Source organism: Chinchilla lanigera, unplaced genomic scaffold (assembly GCF_000276665.1).
Source record: "Chinchilla lanigera isolate Chin_1 unplaced genomic scaffold, ChiLan1.0 scaffold00091, whole genome shotgun sequence".
In the NCBI taxonomy this organism is placed as follows: domain Eukaryota; kingdom Metazoa; phylum Chordata; class Mammalia; order Rodentia; family Chinchillidae; genus Chinchilla; species Chinchilla lanigera.
In genome coordinates, this window is record NW_004955492.1 from 5271592 (window position 1) to 5283913 (window position 12322).

The following is a 12322-nucleotide window of genomic DNA, read 5'->3' on the forward strand; positions in this document are numbered from 1 at the left end:
GCTCAGATTTCACAATATAGGTAGTGTTGTGAAAGTGTCAGATGTGAAAGGTCATGTCAGAGTACCTATGGGTAGATAGATAACAGATTTCATAACGCTAAGTTTGGGCATCTTTTCATCTAGCTTTACTTTTGATTTTAATAGTTTACTTTTTTTTCTTTAGCTTTTTCTTAGGAAATATTTAAAAATTCTTAAAATGTTTTAATGCCATCTTGTGTACAGTCACCCAGCATCTGCTGTCACTGTTGGTGGTCAGCCTTCCTTGTCCTGGGCCTTCCTGGGCCCCTCTTTTTCCTCCAGTTATTTTGAGGTGATTCCTATCAGGTGTTATATGCACCTTATGGACTGCTAAACAATGAAGACTAAAAAGTAGATCCACATCACATCTCTATAAACTAACCATAATTTATTTTAAATACCAAATTTATTTTTAAAATTTTTTTTGCATTTTGTTTGGTCAGATAGTCAGTTTTTATTTGTCCAGGTATCTATATGAGATCAGTTATTAAAGTTGGTAGCTGTAATTTTTAAATTGGGGGCTTTAATCCATCTGGCATTTATCTTGCCATACAGTATCAACTGTGAGGCTTAAATGAGGAAATATATGTAAAAGTGCCTACAACCCATAGTAAGTGTAAACATCCACTCTAGCTATTGTTTTTTTTCCCCTTGGTTTTGACATTTTCCTGTTTTGTTATTTATTTTATTTTTAAGCATCTAATTTTTGGATTTCTTTACTTGTTCCCCTTAATTTCTTAGTTCTACAATTCAGTCATGTCTACTTCCACCCTTTGTCTGACTTTGCTTTGCTTTAGCTTGTTTTACTTTTCTGTAATCCTATCTAGAATTCATATATTGAGAGTCGTTTACCATGCACCTTCCACACATCAGGGACTGTGCCAAGCACTGGGAATGCAGCGGGCAGTAAGAGAAACTGGTGGCTGTCCTCAGGAACAGTATGGCCTAATGGTTTATAATTCATTCCTAACTTTCTCTTTTTTAATAATGACAGTACTTGTATTAGTCTGTTGGTTGTTGCTATAACAAAATACCTAAGACTGAATACTTATTTATAAAGACGTTTATTTGGTTTATGAATCTCATGGCTGGAAAGTCCACAAACAGCATGGCAGTAATGTCCTGGTGGCTGCCCCTGGCTGCATCACAACATGGAGAAGAAACGAAAAGGGAGCAAAGACTGTGCAAATGGGTCTAGCTTTGTGGTGACATGGCTTTGTAGCAGCCTGTTTCGTGAGAATTAACTCACTCTGTGAGACTGGCTTTACTCCCTTTCAAGAGTAGAGCAGAGCACCCTGACCAATCTGCTTTTCACCAGGCCTTAGCTCTTACAGGTTCCATCACTAGAACACCACCAGAAGCCTAGTGCTGTAGCATATACTTGTAATTCTATTACCTCACGTGGCTGAGGCAGGAGGAGGAGTCCAAGATCAAGGCTGTCCCGGACAACTTAGGGAGACCTCATCTCAAAAAATAAAAAGGGCTAGGGGTTTAGCTTGGTAGTAGAGTACCCTGGATTTGATCTCCAGTACACAAAAAACAAACCACCACATTGGTGAACACTTGCAGAAGATGAACCTTTGGGGTACACATTAGAACCACATCCAAAGTGTGGCATATTTGCATGTATATGTTAGTATAGATTTGACAGCGTCCCATAACTTTCGTTATGTAATATTATTATGTAAATATCTATAAATGTATTTGTATGCAATTTTAGATGACTTTAACTAATGCAAAAATATTTTTTAAAAGTTCGTTTCAGAAAGACTCATTTTATAATTCATATTTAAGTTCATATATTGAATTGTACATTGAGACATTGTAAAAAGGAAATTGTAAACATTAAATCACATTTAATTTAGATTTAATTTAAATTCACAGATCTAATCAATGATTGTGAGGTTACTTGACTTATTTTTACTGACCTAAGAGATACAATGCAGAAGGACTGAGATAGTATTTCTCTTTTAATATATTTTAATAGGCAAATATGGTAGAAAAACTTGTGAGAACAGGAACTTTAATTATAACTCATATTTTAAATTATGCATTACCTCAAAAACTTATAAAGTTCTTATTTTAGCATAGAAAGCTGGACAGAATTTTAAAGTTGTAATTGGTTTTACATATTTATGTTATTTTGCTTAGAAATGTTCTTTAGGTCACCTCATCAAACTGTGTTTTATATTAGGTGCTTTAGAAAATACAACAATCTGTTTTCATGAGTTAGTTCCATAGACAGTATATACAGCAAAAGAAGTACATAAACGTATAGATAGTCATGTATAGCCCCTAATGTTTCAATTAACAGTGGTCCCCTGAGATTACAGAGAAGCTGTTCCATTTAGCAATTTACATTCAGTTCATTGTGGAAGAAAGAAATTGGCTTAGGAAAATTAGCAACCCTTTGTTCAGTCAGGTTTTTAGAATAAAGTAATCCTATGTCTGTTTTCTTTTCCAGCTCTGCAATTGGCTGCGTGTCAACGAAAGGTGTTTCAGGCCAACCTCTATTTGCGGCCCTGACGGATTTCCAGAGACATCTCTGAATGTTTATGTGAAGAACCTGGTCCAGGAGTATATTAAGTCACCTGCTTGGGAAAGTAAGTCTGTAGTTCTTTTTATAGGTTGATAGAACCAAAATATTTTCAAAGAGGTTTTTACTAGATTTGAGGTTGAGATATGATCACACAAATGTCAAACTTGTATTTCGGTCAAAGAATGTGAATAGCAGAAAGTAAAAAATACTGTCTCCCAACTTGAGTTTTGTTGGTTCGAAGATTTGAAATGTTGAACTATTTTAGATTTTGTAAGCTGATGAGTTGCCAGAGTAGGTGTTGAACACAAATGAATTTATTAATTTTTCATACAACTGCTCAATCTTTGGAGCTAAATTTTACAGATGTGTTTTTGGAAGCCCTGTAATAGAAATATGTGGAGGTTAGTGATTCATCTTTGTTTTCAAACTGTTATATTTAGTGTGAACTGATTATGTGAAAGAATTTTAGGGAAAAAAATTTTGGAAGGATGATTTTGTTAATTTTGTCTTTTCTTCTCATTGTTAGCCAAGATTATGTTTGTTTGTTTTGTGGTCCTGGGGGTGGAACCCGGGGCCTGGTATATGCTAGGCAGACGCTGGATCTTTGAGCTACACTCTGTTCCTTGCACCACTTTTGCAGAGTTCTTTTCTTTGGAGAAATGTGTAAGACTGTCTGAGGGGTGAGTTCTTAGCAGATTTCATTAATGAGGATTCCTTTCCCATTTCTAATGTTTCCTTTTCATTAAAGTCATTAGTGATAATTTGGGAAAATTGCATCTTTGAATTTAATGTGTCTTAAATTAGCTAGCTTTGCCTCAGACTAACTCATTTTCATTTACTGATTTCTCTAATCTGATCATGGAATAGGTCTTAAATGATCTGATAATTATTCTTCCAAAATGCATGCGTTTCTCTTTTGTGTTTTATTTCTCTGTTCTCTAGTGCATTTTCTGCACTGTTACTTGGAAGATTCTCTTGTTACATCTGTTCAAATAAATGAACATTCATCCCTATTAGAGTAAGCATAGACTGGATCCACCACATCTAAGGTGCCCAGCCTCGGTGTCATGGTTCCATCCTTTTTCTGATTGCATTCTGGGTAAAACTCAGCTACAGTGCTAGAATTCCTCTTACCTGTTTACCTTGCATTTGCTCTTGCTCTCCTTCAGTCTCTTGCTCCACAGTGTTGCAGGGGAAATCTTTTCAAAACACTGGTTTCAAGCTTACACATTTCCCCTCCCTCCTTTGTATGCTTTCACTATCGCAGGCTTCCTGTTGCCGTTTAGACAAAGACAATAGCATCTGGTGGCCTGCCTAATGTCCAACAGCATCTCGTGGCCTGCCTAGTGTCCCAGTCTTTTCCCACCTCCACCCATGTCTGTCACCTCATTTGCTGCTCTTCCCTCTCACTTAGGTGCGCAGGGGCATCTGTCTATTTCCTAGAATGGTCAGGCTGTCTCCTGCCAGGACCTTCCACACACCTTTCCTTGCATCCTGGGAAGCTCTGATCTCCCTTCACCCACCTCATCCATTCTTGTCCATCCCACTCAGCCCAGTTGTTATGTGTCTGCAAGACTTTCTCTTGTTCTTCAGACCAGGCTGCGTCCTCCTGATGTGTGCTCCTGTAGTGTGTGGCCCTCTGTGGCAGGCCCTTAGCATGTTGCATTTCTGTATTTCATTGCTGATGCTTTGACTGATGCCTTTCTTCCATACTGAATTTTGGATTCCTCGAGCACAAGAACCACTGGTCTGAAGCCCAAGGTCAGGCAGTAGAAGGCATACAGCGCTTTGTTTTTGTTCAGATTTATATGTGGATGTGTAGTCATGAGCTTTATTTCTCTAATAATGTAACATTGGTAAGGATAATGACTTGACAGTTTGTTTTTAAAGTGTCACCTTTGAAAGACTTTGTTACTGCTCTGTAAACCTTACCTTGTATTATTCAAGCAGGAGAAAGCTGTTTTATGCCTGACTGGTCTGAGGCCAGGCTGACTGCTCTGATGATCTTGGTAGCTGTGGACGTGGACGGAATGAAGACTGAGTACAGGTGATTATTGCTTTCACTGGAAGGAAAGCCTAGTCAGATTTATGATGTCTATTTAGACTTCCACTATGTGTAGGTTGATCACAAAGTATTAAAGGATGGAAGTTGAACACTGGAAATATACTAAAGAAATGCTTTACATTAGCAGGTAAATAGGAATAGGGCGTATTAGTCCTTTTAGGCTGGTAAATATTTAGTATTATATTAGAGAACGTTAAAAAATACTATATATTAATAAGGGTTGGTTTTATAGCCATATTAGAAGAATGGATGGTAAAATTGTAGCATCAGAATAGAGAGACACTGAATTTGACTTCTTTATAAAATACATAATTTTTAAGACATGATAATAAAGACAAACCAGCCTCATTTACATTTTGAGAGTCTGAGATAAATTCTTGTCAGATTATAACTACTGAGATAATAGCTTCGGTAGGTAGATTGATAGCATATTTGCATGGCAGTTAATTTTATTTACACCAAATCTTTTTTAGGCAGAGTTTTAGTACTCAAGGTGATGATACCAGTTTTACATAAAGCTTTAGGTTTTTACTTTAAGCATGTTTCATTTCATTTCTTCGATCTAGCTTACCTATTTTACCTTTGTTTTGTATTGTTTTTCTGTATTTGTAGAGGCAGGGTCTCCGCAGTTTGACCTGCAAGGGAATGGGTGTAGGCCTTTCCTTCCCACTGGGGCCTGTAGTTGGAGTCTGGAGTTCTTCCTGTACTTTTCTTCCCTAGATAGTCATCACATTTACGGAAAAGCACACACCAAGAGACCTGTCCCCACAGGTGCTGGGTGTTTCAGTTGTCTCTATGAGTAACTTTGTGTAATTGATTCCTGTAGCTAAGCAGTTCCACAGATTATAGATGGGCAGTAATTTCTTTATGCTTTGTGATGATTGATTTGGGCATGTCTTTAATATCTAGTGAAAAGCGGAGAACACAGAATGTGTTGAGGATGTTCCTAGACCCCCTTCTGGATGCCCTGGGGAAGCTGGGAACCAATGCCTACATGCCCTTGCTGAGGACCGACAGATGCCTGCAGCTGCTGGTGAAGTTGTTGCACACTTGCGTGTTGAAAAGTTCTGGCCCCCAAGATGGTGAGGACATGTAATCTCTATGGGTTTCTTGCTTGGTATGTGGCTTATATTGCAGAATGAGAGGAAATTCCTGACTTTTTTTTACATCAAAGGGAACTTCTTTCAGCATATTTATTGGGTGTCTCCTGGTAGTGTTTGGATACATTGGAGTTGACATTCTAGTGTTTTATTTTTTATTTACTTATTTATATATATTTTTTTGGTGTCAGGAATTGAACTTGGGCCCTTGCACTTTCCAGGCAGGCGCTTGTGCTGCTGAGCTATATCTCCAGCCTCGAGTGTTTTACATGTGTTGGTTACTTTCGGTTTTAGAATGCAGCTTCATTTGACTTTTTAAAACAATTTGTTTGTTCATTGATTTGTAGACTGTTGAAAACAGTTACTTTGTCATATCTGTTTATGCAGGATCTGTTTCTGATTGCCACAGTGCCAGATGTTATAGGAAATTATATAGAAAAGCATGACAAAGGAAGTAATTTATACTTACTTCTAAATATGTTAATCTCTGAGCACTCCTTAAGTAGAAAGTACTTTATACAGAAAGTACGGTGATAGCTGAGAGAAGCACTGAGGGGACTCTTCTCTCCTTAAGGTACATGTAGCAAAGCAGTGGGCAACACAAGTGTCAGAGGCAAATACTGATGGGTAAACCTCAGTCTCCTATCCTTTCTGACCAGTTGTATTTACAATTCTAGAAGTTCACTATTGAAGATCCTACACAGCATTGATATTAGGTTAAACCTGAGAATAATATTGAAAAGGTTAGATTTTAATGTTTATGAAATAGTAAATCTAGTGTTAGGGTTTTGTATTTTTTATGATGGAGCAGAACCACATGCTGTGAACATGGTGGAGACTTGTAAGGTTTCCCTTAAGAGCATTAGTGTGAACTCATTTGACATGTCCTGCGTATTACCAGGCTCAGCAGTGCATGGCCAGATCACAAGTGTCTTTAACATATTCCTGCTGGCTTGAACAACCACTGGTACATGCATGACTCTCTCGCTGGGTGGAATGGCACAATTCCATCGGGTGGCGTGGCGCACTCATACACGTATGACCCTATTGTGAATAGGTTAAAAATTGTAATAGTACTTGATACAAACAAAATTATGTGTGTGGGTTTGCTGTGTTCTGATGCAAACTGACGGCAGACCTGTACTCGAAGCCCCAACCTCGGAACTCGCCCACCTGCTCCTCTTTAGTGCCCTCTTCTTGCTTCCCTGTTGGTTTTATCTTTTTCTTTTTGACTCTCATGAGTTTTAGAAAAGGGTTTTTGCCACATATATAGATACTCTTTAATAGTATATTGTTTCTTAGACTACTTTATTGACTTTTGATTGACTTGTTAAAAACCTGTATATACTAAACTTCTACAGTCTGAGGAGTTTGAGAATAAGCCCTTAAGGCCATCACCTCCCAGAATTTCGTGCCACTCCTGTTACTGTTACTGTCTGTGAGAAGAGCTCTTCGTATAAGATTTTCTTTTCTATTTTAAGTGTATAACAGCAGCAGTGGGATTTCCAGAACTTACTTAATTTGTGGAACTGAAACCTTGAATCTTTTGGCCATCCCCTGCCATTCTGTGGCGTGACTTCACACCGTTGATTGTTTCCTTTGCTGTGCAGTGGCTTTCTGATTTGATATAATCTCACTTGTTTATTTTTACTTTTATTGTCTGTGCTTTTGGCATCATATCCAAAGTGGTCATTGCCAAGACCGAAGTTAAGCTTTTTCCTGATGTCTTCTAGCAGGTTTAGTTTCATGCTTGCACTTAAGCCTCTTACACCATTTTGAATTGGTTTTTGTGTGTTTAGTTTTGTTTTCTGCAGGTGAATATCCAGTTTCTCAGTGCCAGCTATAGAAGAGACTTGCCTTTCCGACTCTAGATTCTTGACCCCATTGAAGATCAGTTGACCATTCGTGATGAGTTGAGCAATGTGTTATTTCGTTTTCTTGTTTTCAGGTTTTATAGAAATGTATCTTCCTGTAAGGAATCTCCTGTGCCTTGTCCACTGCACATACTCTTCAGATTCATTCATGTTGTAGGATCTTCCATTGACCAACCACAGCACAGTCTGTTGGATCCCCTCTTGGTGGATGTTGGGTCCCCTCTTGCTGGACACTGTGTCATGTTTGGTTTATTCCTGTTGTGTATAGTGCTGCTGTGGACACGTTCTCATGTTTCCTGGTGCCTGTGTCTGAGCCACTCCAGGGTAGGTGCCTACCTTGAGAATGAAATGGGACTTCCTCAGGTGTGTGTATATTTGGCTCTATAGGAAGATGCAAAATGGTCTTTGTGAGTAGCTGTGTACATGGGGTGTGTTCCTAGCTGAGGACCATGAGGGTTGAAGGTTGATGGTAGGAGCTGTGATACAGCAGGACTCCAGGAGGAACTGGCTGAGGACCAGCTGGGTGGCTGGGGGTCAAGGCCGGGGGACAATTCCAAGAGGGAGGAAGTACTGCCCTGGGCTAAACATGTTGACTTTCATGAGAGGGTTTTCACTGTAGACACTAAAAGTAGGGAGGAAGTGAGGATCAGGGATGATGGTTGAGATCTGGGCTTTGTGGTGGTGATGTGTTCTAATTTGGCTGTGATGATGGCTGCATGTATGGGTGCCTGTGCCAGAAACCACTGGATTGGACACTTTTAGTAGGGGACTGAATGTCAGGTGAGTGACACCTCAGTAACTTAGAGATAGTGTGAGTCTCTTTGTAGAGTACATGTGTGAGTCTCTTTCTAGAGTCTGCTCTGTTCCCTTGATCTGTGCTCAGTGCCACATTGTCTTGGTTACTATAAGTCCATAATAAGTATGACTTCTATTTATCTTTCTGTCTGTCTATTAATTTATTTGCAGTCCTGGGATAGAAGCCAGAGCCTTTGCACTGAGCTGCATCCTCAGCCCTTCTTAATTTTGAGATAGGGTCTCTCTACATTGCTAAGTTACCTAGACTGGGCTTGAATTGGGGATCCTCCTGCCTCAGCCTCCAGAGTGCTGAGATACAGGTGTGTGCTACCATATCCCTGGGCTTCATATTTACTCTTCTGTGTCAAAACTGTTCTTAACCAATGTAATGTCTTTACCATCTGTTATAAATTTTATAGTCAGCTTGTTTATATCTACCCCCCAAAAAAATCCATGCCAGAATTTGACTGGAATTGCTTTAAAGCTGTAGATCATTTTGTAGAAAATCACCTTCTTTATAGTTTTGGGGCTTTTACTGCATAGACATCTTGTGTGTCTTCACTTATGTATGTTGTCTTTGATTTCTTCATCATAGTTTTGTAGTTTTTAGCATACAGCATACCTTGCACAGGTTTTGTTAGATTTAGAGCCACATATTTTTATTGGAGCAGAAGCTTTTGTGAATTTTTAGGCTTGAGTTTTCCACTGTACAGTGCTAGTTTAGAGAGATTGATTTTTGTATGTTGGGACCTTGTAGAAAGACTTAGTTCTCAGAGCTTTTTTATAGGTTCCTTGGGATGTCCTTTGTAGACAGTCATATCATCTGTGAATAGGGACACTTATTGCTAGAGCTGCCTGTAGGATTCCCTGGTTCTTCTTGTGTCTCCAGTGTTTGTAGTTACACCTCTGTTTGTGTTCCTGTTGGTGGTAATGTGTCTTTCTCCTTGCTGTCTTTCTAAGGCTTGGTAGTGGTTATCATTTCATTGACCTTTTCAAAGAACTAGCTTTTAGTTTCATTGCTTTAAATTTTCCTGACAACTACTCTGTGCTTCTTTCTGCTTGTTTTTTGGTTTATAGGTTTATTTTGCCCTTTTGTGTTAATATTGAGGCTGAGATTAGTTATTTTAGACCTTTTTCATTTTCTGTGCAGCCTGCTTTCTTTTGAGGTGCTGGGGATGGAGCCCAAAGCCTTGCACATGCTAGGCAAGCTTTCTCCCATTGAGCTATACCCACAGCCCCTCCTGCTTTCCAAAATGACATTTAATGTCATGAATTTTCCTGTAAGCTTTACTCAACTGCATCCATATATTTTTGATATGTTGCATTTCTAATTCAGAGTATCTTCTCATTTTCCTTGAGATTTTCCCTTGAGCCACAAATTACTTAGGGCTCACTAACAGGGTTACTTGATACTTAGTAACAGGAAACGCTCACCGTAAGCATGTAGGGGCCACACAGCACTACTCGAGGGGCCCCAAGGAGCATGTGCTCTTCATCAGTGCCACTTGACAGACTCCCAAGAGGGCTGAGTACTTAACAGCAGCACCGCTGTGGAGGTCCAGTGGTGATGAACTGGACGAGTGTTCTCCAGAAAGTATAGGAGTGTCCAGTGGCAGTGGGCTGAACTACTACACAGTGCTCTGTTCCATACCCAGTTATTAGTTGTCGCAGGCAGCGAATAGATTAAACTGCAGAGTGGTGACATTGTAGGTGCACCGTGTTCCATTACATGACCAGCCTTCCAAGGAGCAGCTGACTGCGCATACGGGCAGGAAGGCGGGTTCTGCAGATAGCCCTAGTTTGCCCAGTTCCCAGTGTTCCCTCATCTTGGCAGAAGTCTTGGGAATACAAAGTGGTATTTTAGGGACATGATATTAAATGTTCTGCTTTTTCATATGGATGGCATATCCTGTTAGACATAACAGGATGGCATGGATGGACATGGATGGACATAACATGGATGGCATATCCTGTTATAACCTTTGCTTTCAGCCATCAAACATTCTAAAGAAACCAAAGGAAAAGAGCCTGTCGTGTTTACCAGGGATCTCACAGATTTCCTTCTTGATGTTCCAGATTTCCCTAGGGCCTCATATCCCTTTTGTTTGAAACACTTCCTTTAGCATTTCTTCTGGAACATATTTATTGGCAGTGAATTCTATTAGTTTTCTTTCATCTGAGAATGTCTTTGTTTCACCCTCATGTCTAAAGAATACTTTTGCTGGATATACAACTCTAGTTTGATGGATCAGCAGTTTATGAGATATGATCAAAATATACAATGAACGTTTAGATTGAAAACTACCATAGTAAGCAACCCACTGTCATTAGTCCCCCTCAGGTTACTCCCTCCCATTTCAAACACATGCACCCCAGCTTTCTTGCCACCCTGAGAAGTTCTGAAAGTCCTCTTTCATGAGTGTCTTTAGGAGGTATGATCCCAAATTTGGTGAATGCTACTGCCTCCTGCCATCCAGTAAAAAGTCAGGCCCGTACAAACATAATGGTGCACCCTCTTCCTGCTACTGACTGGATCTGGCACTGTGAACTTCTGGCTCTTCCCCAGAGTCAAAATGACCCTGAAGGGGAAATGTTTTGAGTGGATTCAGAACGTGGAGGCAGCCACAGTAGCACAACTGAAGAAACAAAAGAGGACTTCTAGAACTGCTTCAGAAAGTGGCAAGAATGATGGAGTAAGTGTGTTTGATGCAAGGGGGAGTGTGTAAGGGAGGTTAATGGTAATGTGTCTTTTACTGAGTTAAATTTAAAATTTTTAAAATATTTACCATATTTTTTGATCGCATTGTGTCAGCCTGTCTTACTGCTTTGCTTTGGCCTTCCCAGCTTCCCCTGGGAACTCTGTCCTAATTGAATCCTTCTCCTTGGTGTTATATTATTTCTCTGCTTTCAAAATTGTGTCTTCATCCTCAAGTGTTTAGCATTTGGTTATGCGGTATCTGCCCATGGATTTTGGGGAGTTTTATCTTTTTTGGAATTCTCTAGACTTCCTGAATGCATAGATTTATATCTTTTATCAGACTTGGGAAGTGTTCGGCCATTCTTTCAGTCACATGCTCTCATCTTTGCAATCTTTTTGTTTCCCTTTTGGGTCTCTGATGCCACTTGTATTAGATTGTCGTTACTGTCCCACATAGATCTGAAGCTATGTTTATTTTTCAATTATTTTTCCTTAGATTTTCAGATTGCATTTTTCAGTGATTTAGTTCTAAGTTTACTGACTCTTTTCATGTCTCCTCTAATTTATTTCAGTACGTTTGCCACTTGGTTATCAGATGCTTTTTTGATTTTTCGGTGTATCTTCTGTTTATCTGCTGGGGCTGTTCCCTTTCCTTCAAAAGCGGTCCTGATTGCTTGTGTTTATAAAAGCTGCTCAAAAATCATTGTCTAATTCCTATGTCTCTAACATCCATGACTCGTCAGTAGCGTGATTGTCTTTTTGGGATTTTTCCTGATCCTCATTAGCCCAGCAGTTCTGTGTTTCACTGTAGCTATTTTGACTATCGTGTGAGACCTTGGGTCTTCTTCAAGTCCTCTGGGGAGAACATTGAGGTTTTTGTTGAGCAGATGGTAGACCTGGTGGCATTCTGGGCTTGCATTCTGAACAGCTTCTGTGAGTGCTGGTTTCACTCAACTTTGCTGTCACATCCACGTGGTGCCCTGAGGATCTGCATCCATGTGTCCTGCCTGCGCTTCTGCAGCTGGGCAGTTGGGTCTCTGTCCCCTCAGCCCTGGTCTGCAGGATGCAGGTCAGCACTGCCGCAGGAGCTGTACACAGGAGCCGTTATCCTGCACACAGCCTCCCTGGAGGTTTCTCCGTCTTCATCCTCTGCCCACACTGGGCCGCACCACCTCGTTCTTGTTCTCATCTGCCGACAGTCTGCAGGGCAACCTGAAGAGGAGCCAGTGAGCC

The 12322-nt window shown here is 40.0% G+C and overlaps 1 protein-coding gene across 2 annotated transcripts in view; it reads left to right on the plus strand.

Annotated features, from left to right (window-relative positions):
• Nucleotides 1-12322, plus strand: part of Tarbp1 (TAR (HIV-1) RNA binding protein 1) — a gene marked incomplete in the record, with an annotated part of 60060 nt that overhangs the window by 18643 nt on the left and 29095 nt on the right. The window contains 3 exon segments of one of the 2 annotated variants that reach the window (XM_005404955.2): nucleotides 2483-2621; nucleotides 4505-4604; nucleotides 5532-5704. In XM_005404955.2, coding sequence (XP_005405012.2) covers nucleotides 2483-2621; nucleotides 4505-4604; nucleotides 5532-5704 — 412 coding nt within the window. 2 annotated transcript variants of the gene reach the window in all.